The 20,264-nt window shown below is 43.5% G+C and overlaps 2 protein-coding genes across 4 annotated transcripts; one reads left to right on the top strand and one right to left on the bottom strand.

Annotated features, from left to right (window-relative positions):
• Window positions 1-2,287: 2,287 nt before the first annotated feature.
• Nudt15 (nudix hydrolase 15) lies at window positions 2,288-7,535 on the top strand. The gene is made up of 3 exons (XM_027390145.2): window positions 2,288-2,478; window positions 4,467-4,663; window positions 6,681-7,535. Exons 1-3 carry the CDS (start codon window positions 2,324-2,326, stop codon window positions 6,839-6,841), a joined length of 513 nt encoding a protein of 170 aa, XP_027245946.2. The 5' UTR covers window positions 2,288-2,323; the 3' UTR covers window positions 6,842-7,535.
• A 341-nt stretch (window positions 7,536-7,876) lies between these two features.
• On the bottom strand, window positions 7,877-15,780 carry Med4 (mediator complex subunit 4). 3 transcript variants are annotated; one of them, XM_035452614.1, is made up of 8 exons: window positions 15,212-15,624; window positions 15,000-15,122; window positions 14,696-14,762; window positions 13,231-13,401; window positions 11,516-11,573; window positions 9,975-10,061; window positions 9,376-9,507; window positions 7,877-8,569 (listed from the first exon to the last, which is right to left on the bottom strand). In XM_035452614.1, the coding sequence occupies exons 3-8, from the start codon at window positions 14,747-14,749 to the stop codon at window positions 8,397-8,399; spliced, it is 675 nt and encodes a 224-aa protein (XP_035308505.1). In that variant the 5' UTR covers window positions 14,750-14,762; window positions 15,000-15,122; window positions 15,212-15,624; the 3' UTR covers window positions 7,877-8,396. The 3 variants fall into 3 exon arrangements, with proteins under 3 accessions (XP_035308505.1, XP_035308504.1, XP_027245945.1); XM_035452613.1 differs by lacking the exons at window positions 15,000-15,122; window positions 15,212-15,624 and adding an exon at window positions 15,650-15,780; XM_027390144.2 differs by lacking the exon at window positions 15,000-15,122 and having other exon boundaries at window positions 15,212-15,623.
• Between the last annotated feature and the right edge of the window lie 4,484 nt (window positions 15,781-20,264).

Raw genomic sequence — 20,264 nt, 5'->3', positions numbered from 1 at the left:
GCTCAGCAGATAAGAGCATGGGCTGCTCTTCCGGGTTCAGCCCCTCTATAGTGGCTCACAACTGCTGATAACTCCAGTTCCAGAGGATCCAATGCTCTCTTCTGTTCCCTGGGGTCACGAGACACTCATGTATTACACACACACACACACACACACACACACACACACACACACACACACACAGGCAAAACATTCACACAGAGAAAATAAAAGTAAATAAAACTTGTATTTTAAAAAGAGTGTGTAGTTGAATGTTTTTCTCTGCCCTGCTGGTCCCCCTGGACCAGTTTCTCTCCCATTCTTGGGTCCCCACAGCCACTTATGAAATAACACTCTGAAGCTTAATATCAATTGCAATTGTTTGCACAAGGACTTGGGCATATTACTGGTTAGCTCTCTGTTATTAATTATCCCATTTCTATTAATTTGTGTATTGCCACAAGGCTGTAGCTTACTGTAGGTGATGCTTTGACATGTTACTCCTTCAGCGGCTACATGTGTCTCTCTGACTCTGCCTTCTTTCTCTCAGTAATTCAGTTTGGATTTCCTGCTTTGCTAGCTAGATTCTGCCTGGCCATTGGTCAAAACAGCTTTATTTATCAACCAATAAAAGCAACACATTCGAAGCATACAGAAAGACATCCCGTATAAGAGTGTATTGCTCAATCCCCAAATGGTTTCAAACTTTCTGGTTTGGCTGTTTTTTTATTTGTTTTTGGTTTTGTACTTTTGTTATTGATTTCTGGTTTTATTTCCCCATGCTGTGACAAGGTGCAAAAATTTGTTTCAAGGGGTTTTTCTGAATTAGCAATTAGCCAGATCCAAAGTGTATACAGCTCAATGAGCTTCTATACCGTAAGAGCACAATTCTGAAGCCATGGAGCTTCACATTGGATTTTACACTTTCACCATCAAATGTACTTACTCACCACCAAAACCCCTAAAACTCATGACAGAGTAGAGTGAGAAAAGCAAGTAGTCTTACTTCCTCTTTTACAACTCAAGTGTCCTTTACTTTCCTTCAGTCCCCTCCTCAGCACCCTTTTATTTATCCTTTTTATGTTTTAACTGTGTCCATAGACGTTTGCTTACATGTATACATACATATTATAGACTACAGTCCACATAAGAGGAAGAACGTGCAGTGTTTTTTTTTCCTTCTGAGATTGTGTAATCTTGCTTAAAAATCAATCCCAAGTGCTTTTTTTCCTGCAAATTCTTAAATTTCATTTTTCTTTAGAGGGGAATAGAATTCCATGCTATTTATGTCACTATTGATGGAAAACTAGGGTTCCATTAGTTATTATAGAGCATAAAGAAGCAATAAAATGGGCGTACAAATATCTCTATGATAGGGTATGAACCTCTCTGGGTATATGCCCAGATCTGAAACAACTGGGTTGTATAGTCTATACTTAATTTTTTAAAAAATCGCTAAACTTTTCCCCCAGAATGTCTGTATTAGTTTGCACCTCACCAACAGTGAACAAGGGGTCCCCTCCCCACCACCTCCCCAACATTTGTTGTCAGATCTCTTGATGACAGCCATTCTGATGGGGGTGAGGGAGTATCTCAAAGTAGTTTTATTGTGCAATTCCCCTATGGAGATGATCCAACACTTTTGAAGGTAGTGATTATTCCTGTCTCTCTTGTTTTAAATTGTCTATTCAATTCATTTGCACATTTGTTGATTGTCAAAACTTAGGACTTTGCTAAGCATAATTAGTTGATATTAAAGTTTCTAATGGATTACTTAGTATATAAAATAAGTGTAAACTTAGAAATGTGTGTGCAAATATATATAAAAAAAAAAACACTGCGAAGAGTTAAACCTGTCTTTGGAAGCAGGATTAAAGGAGACGGTGTTCTTGTTGGGAGTTTTTGTACTATTGAGTTTCTAAAATTATGCGCATATTACTTTAGTAGTAATAAATACTTTTAAAGTAAACACACCCATGCAGAGATGAAGGATGTCAAATTTGTTTAGTTACAGCTGATTTCCCCAAGATTTTTTCCTTTCATGTTTCATTTTTTAATTGGTGCATATTTTTATCTAGTAGAGTGCGTTTTTCGCTAAAATACATAATTTGTCCTAGTTGAATTTATGAGTCTCATTCACTTCTCCGAATCATCCGAGTACTCTTAAATCAGTTATTTATATGGGTTGTTTCTACACAATTTATCCACCAGGAGACATCTGAAGTCCTGAAGTCTGAGACAGACGCCACCCGCAGAAGCAATAAGCCGGGCTCTAGCCGGCTCCGGTACAGCTTGAAAGCGGATGTGGAGCAGTCGACATCATTTCCGGGAGCAGCCAAGAGCTATGACCGCCAACGCGGAGCCGAGGCGGCGGCCCGGAGTGGGTGTTGGCGTGGTGGTGGTGAGCTGCGAGCATCCCCGCTGCGTCCTTCTGGGGAAGAGGAAAGGGTCGTTTGGAGCCGGCAGCTTCCAGCTTCCTGGGGGTCATTTGGAATTCGGGTGAGCGGGTCGACCTCGGGAAAACGGAAGTTGTGCGAGCCGCACTAGTCCTCATGACAAATGGGTTCGTGTCACACGCATAAATGCGCAATTGCGTTCCGTGTGTTCTCTAGTGCTCCGGGGTCTTCCGGGCTCCCGCCGGGAGGGGGCGATGTTCAGTTCTCTCTCTCTCTCTCTCTCTCTCTCTCTCTCTCTCTCTCTCTCTCTCTCTCCTCTCTCTCTTCTCTCTCTCTCTCTCTCTCTCTCTCTCTCTCTCTCTCTCTCTCTCTCTCTCTCCCCTCCCCTCCTCCTCCCCCTCCCCCTCTCTCTCTCTCCTCTCCTCCCTCCCCTGGCTGCAGGTGGGAGTGGGAGTGGTCTGTATTTCTTGGTGCTTACAGAGAAAGAGGTTGTTTATGAAAATCTGGGAGTCTTCGCTTTTCCCCACGAAATTTAGACATGTTTAATTTCTGGCCTTGTTGCCCTCTCCCCTGTGGGAGTGTTACAAGACAGGCCCGTGGTGGGTGTCAGACCACAAAGTGGGAAGAGTGGCTAAGTCAGTTTCTACACAACACGAAGAAACTCTGACCTTTGTGCTCATAAGTGTGTTTTAAACAGAACAGGTAAACGTACCTAAATCCCCAGGATCCAGTGCAGTTTCCTTTAGTAATGTATAATAATATAAAACACGTGTAAGGTGGGGCCTCAAGCCCTCCTACGGTTCTTCTATCCAACATGTACCATACTTGATTTTCTAAACTGTTGAAAAGGAAATCCTAGACTTCCTGTTATCTGTAAATATGTGGGTCGGTATTATCTAAATAGATTTAATTTTTTTTTTTAAGAGACAGGGTCTCACTGTAGCCCTGGCTGGCCTGGAACTCACAAGATCTGCCTGCCTCTCCTTCCTGAATGCTGGGGTGAAAGACCTGCACCACCGCACTAGACCCCAGCAGTCTCCTGTGGCATCTGCTTGGACCAACAGGAACATCCATTCCAGGATGGAAATGATGCTTGCTCGTGGCAGCCCTTCTCTGTCTCAGCCCAGGGACCTATGCTAGATAGTCTCCTCCTTCCAAATTCCCACCATGGAATTCCCCACGCAGTCAGATTTACCTGTGAGTTCTGCCCTACCACGCCTGCTCTAAAGTTTGGCAGCTCAATATGCCTTTGACAGGGGAGGAGTGTGCCAGTATCCCCTAACCTCTGACGACTCTTTCTGTTTGGTTTTGTGTTTGGGAATTTTGTTGTTGTTGTTTTTGAGACAGGGCCATGTTTTTTATTCTGGCCCATGCTGGCCTGGAACTCACTGTGGCCAAGGGTGGCCTGGACTTAGGATGGTTCTCCTGCCTCAGCTTCCTTCGTGTTGTGATTGTGGCATTACTGAGTCGTTGGAGGTCCCTCACACTGGCTCCCCATCATAAGGAAGGGAAACATTCCTACCAGGCTGAAAATGAATGCACAACTCCTTTCCTCTCAGGTAACCTGTACTTGCCGCGTGGCCTGGGAATACACTGTTCTGGCCTACTGCAGCAAGCCCCTGAACTCCCAGCACTTTGCTTACTGAGTTGCTTAATGGCCTCAGTTTTGAGACTTAAATCAAAATTCTGAAGCCTAGGGCAGGCATTTAATGTACTTTTGAAACACAACAACCCCATGAGAAATGTAATGTTTCCCTTTTCTATTTAACATAGAAAGTAGAACTTCAGGGTCCAGCTTGGGTACAGCTGACTTAAAAGCCTGGGTTCTCATCTGACACACTAAACTGCCCCCAGATACCTAGGTTTAGTTCCAGACCTGGATTTTAATGCTGGTGGTTAAATGTTGATTGTTGTCCAATATAAAAGTCTCTTTGGGTCTTCAAATCACTAAATACAGAAATGCAGAAAGTAAAGGCAGAGGGTTTTTTTTTATCATTTTAAAACATAAATTACTGTTGTTTTTACATTAAACCACAGCATTCCACCAAGAATCTCATTCGTATACTGAACAGGCTCTGTTTCTTTTTCCAGTGAGACCTGGGAAGAGTGTGCTCAGAGGGAAACCTGGGAAGAGGCTGCGCTACACCTGAAAAACGTGCGCTTTGCATCTGTGGTAAATTCTTTTGTTGAGAGAGAGAATTACCATTATGTCACCATACTAATGAAAGGAGAAGTGGACATGGATCACCATTCAGAGCCAAAGAATATGGAACCTGAGAAAAATGAAAGTAAGAGGATTTTATATAACAATGTGTTTTTCTTCAAAGAAACGTCACTGGAGCATTGTTGCCATATGAAGAGAATTGTATTCTCAGATTTCTGCCTTCACCCCTCCTAAAATCATTGGGTTGGAGCTAGGAGTGGTGACCCAGGCCTTCAGTCACAGCACTTGAGAGGCAGAGGCAGACAGATCTCTTGAATTTGAGGCCAGCCTGGTCTACATAGCAAGTCCCAAGCTAGCTAGAGCTATATAGAGTCTCAAAAAAAAAAAAAAAAAAAAGGACAAAAGTTGACATTCTAATCCTCAAGGTGATGGTAATAGAAGATGGGCATTTGGGATGTGGTTAGGTCACGAGGGCAAAGCTTAGCCTTGCTGTGGCAAAATGCCCAACATTAACAGCATAAAGAAGATTCCTTTAGCTCTGATTTTAGCTCTGATTTCCTAGGTTTTAGTCCATGGTCTTGGGCTTTGTGGATTTTGGGCCCTTTTTGAGGAACTGTAGTAGAGACCTTGTTACCTCCCAGCCCCACAGCAGAGAGGCAGCGTGAGTAGGGCCAGTTGTAGCGTTCTAAGGCACATCCCCAGTGACTTCCTGTACACAGTCCATACCTCCTAAAGTTACCATCGCCTCCCAGAATAGCAGCAGCAACTGGGACCCACTGTTCACCGTGATCATTGCCTATGCAAGCATAGCAGCCCCATCACAAATGGGATTAGTGCTCATGTAAAAGAGACCCCAGAGACATCCTCACCACTTCCTCCATATGAGGATACAGAGGGCGTATGGCTGTCCCATGAGCCAGGAAATGGGCCATTGCCAGACATAATGTCTTGCCAGCATCTTGATGGTAGTCTTCCAACCTGCAGAACTGTGTGAAATAAATGTCTTCGTGTGTAAGCCACTTAGTGCAAGCCATCCTATTACAGCGGTGCAGACAGAGACATGTGGAGATGTGGAAACTCACAGATCCTGGGGGACATGAAATCCAGCCTGCCTGGGTTTGTGTCTCGGTTTTATACACTGTGTTCTTGTGAGGATGCGATGAAACTACCGAACTGGACCACTCCATCTGTAGAAAGAAAGGCCTGTTTGGTGAAATTGAAAGCTGCCATGGCTACCCCCAGGGTCGAAGGGAGGACAGGGAGTAGGGAAAGGCAGGGAAAGCCTTGACAGTTTTAAAGAAATAGGCTGTGAAGAGAAGGAGCCTGTAAGCTGGAATAGCCTGGAAGTTTACAGGTGGTGGTGGTGGGGGGTGTTGCAGAGCAGAAGGGACAATGCCAGCTTGGGGACTGTGATATGTGTTATAGGTTTGTCTTACATGGAACTAGATGCCCCATATGGAGCTGTAGGGGCAGATAAGGGAAGCAGTGACTCTTCCAGACAGATAGACGGATGCTCTATTCACAAGTCTTTAAGCAGTAGTTCTCAACCTAAAGCCATCAGAAAACACAGATATTTACATTAGGATTCATAAGGGTAGCCAAATTAACAGTTGTGAAGTAGCAATGAAAATAGTCTTATGGTTGGGGTCACCACAACATGAGGAACTGTATTAAAGGGTGGAAGCATTAGGGAGATGGAGAACCAGTTTTTAAGGAATGCTGATTTTAGGCTTTTGTGTATATACCAGCAATCCTTCTGTTTACCTGGTCAGAGACCAGCCTGAGCTGAGCCCAGACTGTAAATGCCACATAGTCAGTGGTGGGACATCTTTTTCTCATTTGCAAACAGTAGAGACCTCATGTGAGTTCAGGTAGGGACTAAATGCGTTGGTGCATAGGATCCTGTCTCCAAGAAACAAAACAGCCCAGTGCTTCACTGATCGCCCCTCTCTTCCTACAGTCTTCCTTCTAAACCAAGGTTTGATTTGCACAACCAAGTTAGCCCCAGACACGACTGTTGCTTTGATTTGTGCTAGTCACTTGCAAATTCAGCTAACGTTTCCCTGAATGCATAGTAGCTTAGTTCACCAAATGAGAGCTCTTGTTCTGCCATCTGTGTGCACTGATCGTCTCTCTTCTAGGTTGGGAGTGGATTCCTTGGGAAGAATTCCCTCCATCAGACCAACTTTTCTGGGCTCTCCGTTGTTTAAAAGAGCAAGGCTATGACCCATTTAGAGAGGACCTGAACCACCTGGAAGGGTACAGAGGAGAGCACCTCCAAGGACCCAAGGAGATTCCTTAATGAAAAAAAAAAAATCTTAGTAAATAAAACATTCAGTGTTTCAAGACTTTGTTAATCTACAAGGCCACATGATCACCAGTTTATTTACACTCTCCCAAAGTAACTCGAACCCTTAAGAAAATCTTCCCGAGGCCGTCACTGTGAAGACGGATAAGGAGCTTGTGGCTGTCTGTACTGCACTGCTGTCTGCCTGGAGCAAGTGTCACAGTATTTGCTTTACTGTTCTGATTCAAATAGAGGTCAGCACTCATTCAAGTTCAGAAGCAATTTGCCCACTGCAAAATTCATCATGCTTGATTTCCTTCTTCTTTTTACTTGAAAGGAATTTTTTAAATGACAGTGTGAACTAGAGAGATCATGACATGAGGTAAGCTGTACTTCCCTGGTTTGACAGGGAATCTGCTAAATGTGAGGCAGACTAAGCTTGGCTCCTACTATTAAAGGCCAAGTCATCCGTATTTCCCCCTCTCTGTGCCTGAGATCTTGTGTGCGTTGTGATGGGATTACAGAGCAGTGCACTGGGTCTCCTAGTGTGGGGTCTTCTGGAGTCCTCAAGAACTTTGCAGGACAACAAGGCCAAAGGTTGGTTGGTTGCTCTCCCCCAACCCTTCTATTTTAAAACCTTCCATGAAATTGTGTGTCTGTGTGGTATGGGATTGTAATAAATGTTTTCAATTATTAATGTTCTCAGAAACCTAATTGTGATTACTAGTTAAGATATAGTCATTTTATCTTGTATTTTCTGATATATAACAGAATCTTACTTGAATATTATAAAATGCAACTGAATTTTTTTGTTTTTCAAGACTGGTTTCTCTGTGTAGCCTTGGCTGTCCTGGAACTGGCTTTGTAGATCAGGCTGGCCTCCAACTCACATCTGCCTGCCTTTGCCTGAGTGTTAGAGTTAAAAGCATGTGCTACCACTGCCCAGCTTAGATGCAACTGGATTTAAGTAAATTTCCTTCTTATACTGAAGGGGTACCAAAATACATACATACATACATACATACATACATAAATCAGACAACAGGAAAATTAAAAAATAAACAAAAGCAAGTTTATTTATACAAATTACAGTATTTACCACATATAAATAGTGATAGTTCTGTCGCTGCAACAGCAGCCGACTCTCAGGTGAGCACTTTCACTTTGAAATACCACACTCAGAGCCCCGCTGCCTTTGTGCTGGCCCGGACTGCTCTGTAGCCCTGATGGCTCAGAACTTACTATGAAGGTCTCACAGCAATCCCTGTCTCCCTGGTGCTGGGATTATAGGTATGAGCCGCCACGCCTGGCTTGGTGCCCTTTCAAGTCATTCCCGAGAGTTGTGTCATTCTCCTGCAGCCTCACTTCCAGAGCTGCTATGTGCAAACCAAAGTAGTAATGCTGACTAATCCTCACACGTTTGCCTAGCAGATGAGACAAAATGGGGGGGGGGGGCATTGAAAAGAACCCCAAATGGTTTTCAGTGGGCTGCTCCTTAGAGGTCTGGGGTTTACATGTCCCTCTTGTCAGGGCTCTGCAGCACTAGTCTGTGCGTGCTCTCACGCCTTCTTCAGTCAGAGTCGCTGCTGCTGCTTGAAGAGTCTGTTGACATAACCTCCACATCATCTTCATTTTCCTTGTTGTGCCCAGGAGGCTCCAACAGAAAGTCACTGCTGTGATTTGGTGGTAGCATGTTCACAGACATGTCATTTGACTGCCATGGGTACTGTGGAGCAAGGACATCTGGAGGAAAGAAGCATGGGGATCAGTTTACTTGTAATCCATCTACTTGTCAATCACCCTCCCTTTATGCAAGTAACTTAATTCTATCTACCCGCCTACCTTGTAGTACCAGAGGTCTAACAAGATAGGGGCCCATCCATGCTAAACACACACAAACAACAAATTATGTCCATTATACCCCAGCCATGGGTCCTGTGCCATGGTCCTATACATAATAGCTATTCATCCATATCTGTTACTAATTAATCCTTTCAACTTTCCTACTCAAATTACTGGTGTTGTTTGTCTTAAAAGGATTATAACCAACAGTGTAGTATAACTGCAATGAGAAAGACAAGGAATGTCTGGGAATTAATAAGCACAGAGTTCCCAAATCCACACTTTAGTACAGAAGAGATAGCTAAAGCTAAAAATGGGCTTCAGAAAGCATAGCCCCCACTCATGTCCTTTCTCTTTAGAAAGATCCTTTTACATTACAACATGGCACCTACAAAAATGCTTAGTCTATCTGGGGAGCACGCCTCATGATGGAAAATGTTCTTCGTTGTCATCAAGGAAAGCTCCTGTGCTGGGGGGAGGGTGGCAGGAGATGCACATGGGGACAGCTTAGGCTCATGTCATGCAATGCCACTGCAGGGTCTTTGGCTAAAGCAAGCACAGAATAACAAACTGGCAGGGACCCTGGACAAACAAGTAGATGAATAAGGCTGGGCCTGGGATCTCAAGAGTTCGATGTTAGACAACGCCTCGCTGGCACCTCTGAAAACCCTTGGTCTGCTTGAAAACACCCTTCCTGTCAGCATTACCTGGCAGTCTACCTGCTGCAAGGGCATCCCCTGGGAGATGGCCATTCACACCACTCGTGGAAGGGTTGTTCATCTGACCCAGCAATCCACTTCTCATCTCTAAATCAGTTGGGTACGGCCTCCGAGGGTCTCCTAAAACAACAATGAAGGCAGCTTTTTAACTCAAGTTTAAAAAAACAAAAGATAAGTTCTTTGAAGTATTAACTTTCCTTGGTGCACACTGAAAGCCTCAAGCTCTTTGTGAGACAGGGTTTTCACTATGTAGCCTATGCTGGCCTCAAACTTGCAATCCAGCCTCGGCCTCTCCAGGTGTTGCCTTTACAGTACCACACCTAGCCTGGCTGCATTGAAAATTCTCAAGCTGGGCATGGTCCATTAATCCCAGCTCTCAGGAGGCAGAGGTAGGCGAATTATAGCAATCTCAATTCTTCCAACTTAATTCTATTTCCTAGTAAGAAACATCAACAATGATACATCCTCTTGAGAGATGCCACAGAGGGCATTACTAGGACACTGAAAAAAAATGCCTAGAGATGTTGTTTTAGAGAAGTACATTCTACATTTAAATAGTTTTAATCTGACATAAGAAGCAATGTTACCTGGAACCCAAGTCAGTGGTGCACACACAGCATTGCTTGCACTAATCCTATGTGCATATTTAATGATTTCTTCTGAGGAGATAGCACCTGAGTTGAGAAAATAGAACAAATCAGACCAGTAAATACAAGTTTAGAAGAGCATACATCACAGTCACATATCATAGTTAATTTCAAACAATCAGAAAATAGGCTAATCTCATCTGTCCATCTTCCCTAACCTCTGCATATATGCTGAAACTGTTGTAAACATTTCCAAAGAACCAAGACACCACTCAGCAAAACCAGCTAACAAAACAGACCTGCAGGATAATGTTCAATAATCTCAATGACTAGCTGCCATCAAATACAGAACTCTTCCGAACACCACAGTGAGGAACAGTAAAATGAGGGGCAAGTGTTTGATTCCAGAGACATCCAGGCTGCTAAGCCAGCAGTCCAGATCCTGAGTGTACTGAGGAGGAGGTTCTAAATGGACTGTGCACCAAACAGTAGTGATAGCAGCTACCTCTGAGGAACAGAAACAGCTCCTCATTCTATAAACTTCAGACCTGTTTCAAAAGGCACTATGGACTTCTAACCACAGTCCTCACTAATAAGACTTAGCGACCTCTCCCGAAGATTTGCTTCTTGGGGCTGGAGAGATGACTCAGCGGTTAATGGCACTGACTTCCAGAGGACCCAGGTTCAATTCCCAGCACCCACATGGAAGTTCATACCTGTCTGTAACTCCAGTTCTAGGGAATCTGATACCTCACACAGACATGCATACAGGCAAAACACCAATGTACATAAGAACAAATTAAATACTCTAAAAGAATATTGCTTCTTGCTATAGAAGCCCACCCATCTCTCAAATAATTTTAGCTGTTTCCTCACATGTAACAATCAGAAAGTAGATTATTCCAAACAGGCAAGAGGAAAACAAATCAGAGATAGCTAAATGTAAACCAAATGTACAAAGTATTAAAGCCATATTTTACTCTCGGTACTTGAAGGTCCAGTGAGCTCAGGACGTAAGGCTTTAAAATGGGCAAAAGGCTGGCAGACAGTGCTCCCACCTCAGTGGTCAGCATTGCTCTCTCTGCCCAGCCTTCAAGAGCGTAATGTAAATCCCACTTCTCAACAGTTTTATAGACCGTTGTCTTTACTATACATGTAAAAAGCACAAACTGCCTTCTGTGACTGTGCCTTAAAACTGGAGGAGGATTGTAAGATATGTCTACCCTCTCTGAGATGCCAAATATAATGTAAGAACACAGCATGTTTTACAATGAAAACTACTGGGCACCCTTTCAACAGCGTGATTAGGAGTATCTTTATCAGCTTAAAAGATTTTATTTATGTATGCACACATATGAGAATGTGCGCATGTGTGTGAAAATGTGAGAGTATGCACATGCACAGCTTTATATGGGTTCTAGAGATCACACACGAACAACAAACTTTTACGCACTGGACCGTCTCCCTGGACCTTTATCAGCTTCTTGACACACACAGTCTTGCATTTTAATAAAGTCAGCCAGCCTACCATTGGTACCAACCTTTTCTTGCTTTCTCTATTGACTTGAGTTTCTCCTTTGCTTGGTAAACAGCTGTTGCCTAATTTAAATGAAATTTAAAATACAAATTATTCTTAACTATAACAAGCAGAGTTTTCAAATTGATTCACAAAGTTACTCACTCACAGGAACAATTTGCAAGACTTGGAAATCCCTGAAATTTATATGTGATCTTCTGAAACACCACTTGATATCATTTACATCACAGTTATGTTTAATGAAAGAACTATATTCATGACTCAGTCTCCACTAATAAACAGCTGTTAGGAAATGTATGACCTGAAAGGGCAGGGAGGAAATACTGGGGGTGGAAGTTTTAAGTGGGGACTGGACTGGAAGGAAGGGAGAAGAAAAGAGTGAGGGATGCAATGTAAGTATAAGCATACAAATGTAAGTATGCTTGGAACCCCAAGTAATAGACTAACCTTGTCTCTAAAGACAAACAAAGACAACAAAATGTGAATTGTGCCATTGTTTGAGCTATGAGAGACAAAGGCAAATTTCCTTTTCTTTTTTCTTCTCTTTTTCTATATTTTCTGGTAAGTAAATATTACTTTCATAAGAAAAAAAATAATCCATTTTTAAAAGCATTTATTTAAAAACAAAAACCCCAAACCATTTTCTTGGGGTTTTCTTTTTTGGGGGATTCTAAGTTATACTAAACCACCCAGGCTCCTTTTCCTGGAGCCCGCTATGACATACTTGTTCAGGAACAAGAATAGCAGCTCATTGGGTCACATGAAAGTTAAGCTCAGTTGTTTCTGTAATATGACCATAGGAAGTTTACTTTAGCAGTAAGCAAAACAACTGGACTAATCAAAGCAAATAAATTACTTCTTCAAAATAAGTATCCAAGCCAGGCATGGTGGTGCATATCTTTAGTCTCAGCACCCAGGAGGCAGAGGCAGTTTGAGGCTGCCTGGTCCACCTAGAGAGGTCTAGTCCAGCCAGAGCTACATAGAGAGACCTTGTCTCAAGGCAAATGGAAAAAAAAAAAAAAAAAAAGGCAAGGAGCTGAGCGAGATGACCATTTGCAGAGTACCCAGGTTCCGTTCCTCACTGCAGCTCAAAATAATCTGTAAGTCTAGTCCAGGGGTCCTAATGCCCAAATTCTAGCCTCTGCCAGCACTGTACACAAGTGGTGCACTTACATGGACAAAACATTCATACATGTAAAAATATTTTACTTGAAAAATTTTGTTTTAAATAGTAGAGAACAAAGGAAAACCTAGTGTAGAGTCCTGATAGGTGAGAAACTTGCCTACCTTAAGATGGAAAACAAATAAAATTTTTAAAAATCTGTGAAACTAGTACATGTTTACTGACCCAAAATATTTCATAAACTAGAGATTTTGACTACTAATATCAAACCTGAATTAGGCCAAAGTAAAAGTAAAGCTTCCTACTTCTATAATTTAAAATATCTAAATAAAATATATAGCTGGAAGATGGGTAGTGGTGGCAGCACACGCCTTTAATCCCAGCACTTGGGAGGCAGAGGTAGCTGGATTTCTGAGTTCAAGGCCAGCTTGGTCTATACAGTGTGTTCCAGGACAGCCAGCACTATACAGAGATGCTGTCTCGTGGGGGGATGAGGGTAACCTGGGTTTGTTTTTTTTTTTTTCCCTTCAAAATATAACAAGAGTTTTGAGGAGAGAACTTAACAGCCGCCTCTCCAGGACCAACCGTCAACTCACCAGGATTTGCTCTGCCTCTTTCAGCTGTTTCTGCAGCTGCTGAATATCACTGTCTCTCTTCTCGACTTCTTTTTCTAATGCCTGCATTTCATGGTGGACTTTTCCCTGATTAAGTGCCAACTTCATCAGTTCTTGAAAGTCCCCATCTCGGTGAATTAGCAGCTCCAAGACCTGTCAAATAATAGTTGATTCCATCAGACAACAGGGTTATCAAGGCTATCACCAATGAGACAAAGAACCCATGCTTGAATTGGCTAGGTTTACCAGTTTTAACACCCGGAATAGTCTTAATCAGCATTAACAATATACATAGCCCATTTGGGGTAGTTTGAGGAAACAAGTTTTAATATCAAGAATTTCCATTTTTATTCTGGTCCTTTTCCATGTAGAACATATCTTTCAGAAGTAATACTGTGCAAATTTCAAGTTTATTCATCTTCCAAAGATAAAATTAAAAAAATTATCCTTATACTACGGAATAATAAAAAGCTCTTCCAAAATCTAATGGTTTGAAGTGACTTTAGTTGGCACCAAACACTTTAAAACTTTGAGATACACCCGGGCGTTGGTGGCGCACGCCTTTAATCCCAACATTCAGGAGGCAAAGACAGGTGGATTTCTGTGTTCAATGCCAGCTTGGTCTACAGAGTGAATTCCAGGATAGCCAGGGATACACACAGAAACCCTGTCTCGAAAAACAAAGAATGAATAAATAGATAATGAATAAATGGTATGCAGATATGGAAAAATGCCACCAAGTTTAATATGCTATCTTGTTGTGGCGGGGGAGCTGGGGTTTTTTCCCCTTCAAAATATAAGCAGAGTTTTAAGGAGAGAACAGAAGCCTGGGGTTTAGTTTGTAACCCTTCAGTTGCTAGCAGTAAGTCACAGGAAAAGAAGTCACCACCCTCCATGAGCCTATTCTCTCCTCTAAAAAGAAAACTTCCCCAATAACACCTATCGTATGCCAGACTATTCTAAGGACTCATGATGTAAGGGAGGTTGGAACACACAGAAGAGCTCAGCAGGCCGATGTGTTGACCACACCTACAATTCCAGCACTGAGATAAAGGTAGGAGGACCAGTAAGTTCAAGGCAAGCCCCGGCTACATAAAAACCCAGAAAGAGAGAGGGGCAGTGGTGGCATCTTGGCAGGCAGATCTTGGAGAGCTCAAGGACAACCGAACAGATAAACCCTGTCTCAAAAACAAAAAAGATGGTTTGAGCGTATGTTTATATTCATTTTGAGAACAGAACGTACTTGAAATCTTTAAACTGATACTTTTTTTAAAAACCAGAGTTTTATTTTATTTTTTTCCAAGACAGTATCTCACTACATAGCCCTGGTTGTCCCGGAACTCACTCTGTAGACCAGCCTGGCTTCAAACTCAGAGATCTGCCTGCCTCTGAAGGTGTGAGCCACCATTTTTTTTTTTTTTTTTAGATTAAAAAAGAAACCGTTTACCTGGTTTTCCTCATCCAGCTGTAACAGCTTCTGATTTCTTGAAATTGCCAGCATTTCTATAAGTTCCCTAAAAGAAAAGCAACCATCAGGGTACGGTGGTACTTGCCTTAAACTCGATAAAGGGGTGGGGTAGGGTGGTGGTGGGGGGGAGGGGGGATTCAGGCCATCCTGAGCTACCAAGTGAAACCTTTTAAGAACACAATAAAAACCTGTGAGAATAAATAGAAAAGAAACTGTTTTAACTGCTCTCTGTCCCAACCGATTACTGGCTTCATGGTTGTGATTTACAAGAAAACTATCTGACCTGGACTGTGGGTCTGCAGGCCGAATCCAGGAGGGCTACAGCTTGTGGAAATTATTTTCTTGTAAGATAGCACTGACTGCCATGACGATGGGGCTCTGCCCTTACAAGGCTCCAACTGATCGACTTTATAATGACAATATGGAGAATGACACCCAACTTAATCTACTTCTGCCACACAGGAGCCATCCCACCAAGTCCTGCACGTTTCTGACCTTTTTTTCCGGGATGATGGGATCATCTGCCAGACGCCTAACGAGTCTGATGTCTTCCCCAGACAGCCTACTGGTTTGGGAAGCTCGCCTTGCTTACACCGGACTAGGGGTCCCATCCGTGGACTCCAGAAGGCTGCAGCTCGGCTCGTGATCCCAGCAGGGCTCCCTGGTGCTGGCACCCAGCCTCCCTCGACTACAGCATCCCTGCACTTGGCACTCCGGGGCTGAGTGTCCGTGGACCGGGCCCTTCCTTACTGTCTTGGGGCTCCAGGTCGCTGAGATGTCCCCTTAGTGGGGACATGCCGCCCAAAGCCCCGGAAGGCCGCAGACCCCAGGTGCCCCACACTCGCGCTCCGGCCCGACACTCCCCGGCCCGCCTACCCCCAGTCAGCGCCCACAGCAGGGCCGGCCCGAGCAGGTTTCCCGGGCCGCGGTTACCTCGACAGGACCTCCAGGTCTTCCAGCGCAGACAGCAGCCGCTCGCGCGTGCTGCCAACGCCTGCCATTACCGAGACGCCGCCCAGACGCTCCTTCTCCTTCTCCCCACTTGAAGAAGCCGCCATCGCCCAGCCGATCGCCAACAACCGCATGCGCAGAGTGAGCTAGCGGCAGGAGGGGCGGAACCGGAACACGGGAGGAAGAGTCATAGAGGTGGTGAGAGAGAGGCTCCGCTAGAGCGCCGCCTACGGTCTTGGAGGTGCACTGCAGTTCTGGCGCCATCTGCTGCGCAGAGGAGGGATTGCTCCAGCCGGACCCAGGATGAGAGAGCTATCCAGTCTCCTGGATCTCCTGTTTCCTTAGCTGCAATGGGAAGTTGCTAATAAACGAATTTTAAGAAAGCGAGAGAATTGCACAATTATTAACTTTTATTTTGTCTGCATTCCCATAATATTATCAAGCCCGTTAAGATAGTTCTCTCATGAGGTTGTAGTAAACATCTTAGGACAGGAACCAACATTTCCCCCCCCCCCATTCTTTTGTTTGGTAGCAAAATATATATACATATAAAATTCACTATCTTTTTTTAATCCGGGAAGTCACTCTATGGGCCAGGATGGCCTCAAACTCAGAGCTCTGCCTATCTCTGCCTTTGGAGTGCTGGGATATCAAGTGTTTAATTTTTAAAAAGTTTTTTTTTTAATTTTAAATACTGTCTCATGTAGTCTAGGCATGTACTACCACACCTGTGGCTCAAACCTAGAGCTCTAAGCATGCTAGGCAAGCATTCTACCCACTGAGCCACACCCCAAGCCCTGGAGTGCTGGGATTAAAGGTGTTTGCCACCACCACTGGGCTATTTAAATTAAGTATCTTAGCCACTGTATGTATAGAGTTCACTGGCCTTAACTTGCTGTTAAATAAGAGTAGTGGTGGTACACACCTTAAGAAGCAGGCAGATTTCTGAGTTCTAGGCCAGCCTGGCCTACAGAGAGAATTCCAGGACAGCCAGGGCTACACAGAGAAACCCTGTCTCAAAACAAAACAAAATTGCTGTTAAATAGCATCCATATCCAACTCTTTTTTTTTGCTTGTTTGTTTGTTTGTTTTTGGTTTTTGAGACAGGGTTTCTCTGTATTTCTTTGGAGACTGTCCTGGAACTCTTTCTGTAGACCAGGGTGGCCTTGAACTCACAGAGATCTGCCTGCCTCCGTCTCCTGAGTGCTGGGATTAAAAGCATGAGCCACCAATGCTGAATGCTGAGCCACTCCACCAGGCTGAATTCATTTAGCATAAATGCCCTTAAGTTTCATCTACATTGGAATAGGTTCCAGAAATACCCTCCCTTGAAGTCTGAACACCACTCCACTCTTGTGCACACCATACCCACCCTCTGATGGGCATTTGGTTGGGTTTCTTTCTTACTTTTTAGAACTCATCTTTCTACAAAATGCCTTGCTCCTTAGTCAAGATGACTGGCAAACCGAATGAATCAATAGAGTGTGTGAACAGCAATTCAAAAAATTAGTGTAAATAATTGACAAAGTACATATTCCAAAGCAGGACCGGTTGTCAACATTGAAAACCCACGTCCTCCCAATCTTTCTGGAGAAATCAACACAGTAGGGAACTTTCCCTACGAGGAAACCCAGAATTCCAGCTACTGGGATTGAGGACTCTGCGTTGAGTCACGTTGCTGTTATCAAAAATGAGGTAAAGATGCTACTCACAGCCAGCCACTAGGATGGGACAGCGATAGTGACTGTCTTCTTAGAGTGGGGTGTTGAAATCTCCCACTATAAGTGTGTGCAGTTTTATGTGTGATTTGAGTTTTAGTAATGTTTCTTTTACAAACGTGGATGCCTTTGTATTTGGGGCATAAATGTTCAGAATTGAGACTTCATCCTGATGGATTTCTCCTGTGATGAGTAGGAAATGACCTTCTTCATCTCTTTTGACTGATTTTAGCTTAAAGTCCAATTTGTTGGATATTAGGATTGCTACCCCTTGCTTGTTTCTTTGGTCCATTTGATTGGAAGATCTTTCCCACAACCTTTAATTCTTAGGTACCATCTGTCTTTGAGGTTGAGGTGAGTTTCTTGTATGCAGCAGAAGAAAGGATTCTGTCTTCTTATCCATTCTGCTAATCTGTGTCTTTTTATAGGGGAGTTAAGACCATTAATGTTGATGGATATTAATGACCATTGATTATTGTTCATTCTTGTTTGTTTTTGATTTGGGGATGGTGGCAAGATTATGTGTGGCATTCTATCCCTTTTTTCTTTTCACTGTTGGTATGTTGGGATTATCTATGGCCTATGTTTTTCTGGTTGTAGTTAACTTCGCTGGGTTGCAGTTTACCTTCCTGTACTTTCTGTAGGGCTGGATTGGTGGATGTGTATTGTTTGAATCTGGTTTTATCATGGAATATCTTGTTTTCTCCATCTATAATGATTGAAAGCTTTGCTGGGTATAGTAGTCTGGGCTGGCATCCATGGTCTCTTAGTGTAGGTAGAATATCGATCCAGGACCTTCTGGCTTTCAGAGTTTCCAAGGAAAAGTCAGGTGTGATTCTGATAGGTTTGCCTTTATAGGTTACTTGACCTTTTTCCTTTGCTGCTCTTAATATTTTCTCTTTGTTGTATATGCTTGGTGTTTTGATTATTATGTGGCGAGGTGACCTTTTTTCTTGGTCTAGTCTATTTGGTGTTCTGTAGGCTTCTTGTATTTTCATTGGCATGTCTTTCTCTAGGTTGGGAAAATTTTCTTCTATGATTTTGTTGAATATGTTTTCTGTGCCTTTGAGTTGGATTTCTTCACCTTCTTCTATACCTATTATTCTTAGGTTTGGTCTTTTCACAGTATTTCCTGGGTATTTTGTGTTAGGGATTTGTTGGACTTAAGATTTTCTTTGGTTGATGAATCTATTTCCACTAGTGTGTCTTCAACTCCTGAGATTCTCTCTTCCATCTCTTGTATTCTTTTGGTTATGCTTACATCTGTAGTTCCTGATTGTTACTATAAATCGTTCTGCCAAAAGCCACCTGAGCCCCACTGCCACATGTGAGCTTTACGACAGCCGCCTGCCCGAGTTAGGCACAAATGAATACACAGAGAGACTTGTATTAGTTACAATGCTGCTTGGCCAATGACTAGGATTCTCATCTGTTATCTCAGTCTCAATTATCATACATCTATATATTTTATAAGACTTACCTTATCGGACGCCTTATTGGCATCCCTCCTAGCTGGTGATCACATCGTGCCGCTGAAGCAGGAGCCGAGGGGAAAAGAGAGAGCCCTTCCTGTTTCTCTTTCGCTTAAATATGAGTCTCCTTGCTATGTCACTTCCTGCCTGGATCAGCACTTCTCTACTACATTTCCCAGAATCCTCTTTGACTCCTAGTTCCGTCTAACTTGCTGTCTCATTGGCCAAACAGTATTTTATTCAATAATCAATAAGATAAACATACACAGTAGTACATTCCCCATCACCTGATTGTTTACCCAGCTTTTCTATTTCTAGCATTGCCTCAGATTGTGCTTCCTTTATTGTCTCTATTTCGGTTTTTAGGTCTTGAACTGTTTCTTGTATTTTTTGGTTTGTTTTGTCTTCAATTTCTTTAAAGGATTTTCTCATGTCCGCTTTGAGGTCCTCTATCATTTTCCTGAAGATGGTTTTAAAGTCATTCTCTTCTGGTTCATCTGCATCGTGATGTTGAGTTCTTACTGGTGTATGGTTCCTAGTCTCCGGTGGTGTCATATTGTGTTTTCTGTTGTTGGATGTGTTTTACCTTGTCCTCTTCTCATCCTTTCTTCTGGTGGGTGTAGCAAGTATTTCTTGTTCTCCTGGTGGGTTTGGGACTAAGGTTCCCTTCTGGTAGATACAAACAGATCCGATACTCTGATGTCAGTCCTCTTCTTGTGGATGGAGGTGTCACTGTTACCTGGGTGTCGGCAATGTCGGGGCCTGCCAGGTCCCACCGGCTGGCAGTTGGAGGCCGAGCTGTCACTGGGCCTCAGGGGTGTCGGATCCCGCTGCCAAACTCTGTATGGTCACTTGTGTCAGATGACTCTGAGCAGCAACGACAAGCAGGAGCTGGAAACAGCCCCTGGCCTACCTGGGCTGGTGGATTGAGGCTGGAATGCCTCTGGGTGTTCAGTGTTCGGAACCCATCGCCACCGAACTGGGTCCGGCACGCAGGTCGCTTGCGTCAGATGACTCTGAGCAGCGATGACAAACCCGTGACTGTGTTCTTATCATTTCACGTCTAGTCCTGTCGACTGTCCTGTGGAGACCGACTCCTCCTGAGCGCCCAGAACTGAGAGACTCATGTTTATAAATGCACTCACAGCCACAGCTGTGTAATTTGTGGTGTCAATTTATAATAGAAAATTGTAGGGAGCCGTTCCTACATTCTCCATTACAATGATGGTGCCTCCAGGCACCAAATGTAAATTATTTCACAGGCGCTGGGTAATTTCCATTCCTTTGATCTCTGCCTATCCCGTGGCTCATTTGGCCTGAGGAGCTGAAGCCATTCATAGGGTAACACGTCCCAGGCGGCTGCCTGCCAGCCTTTATTAAGGAATGGGATTCTTGGCTCAGGGTCTC

This window comes from Cricetulus griseus, assembly GCF_003668045.3.
Source record: "Cricetulus griseus strain 17A/GY chromosome 1 unlocalized genomic scaffold, alternate assembly CriGri-PICRH-1.0 chr1_1, whole genome shotgun sequence".
Taxonomy (NCBI): Eukaryota; Metazoa; Chordata; class Mammalia; order Rodentia; family Cricetidae; genus Cricetulus; species Cricetulus griseus.
The sequence above is the reverse complement of the archived record's forward strand: the minus strand, read 5'-3'. Positions and strand labels throughout refer to the sequence as shown.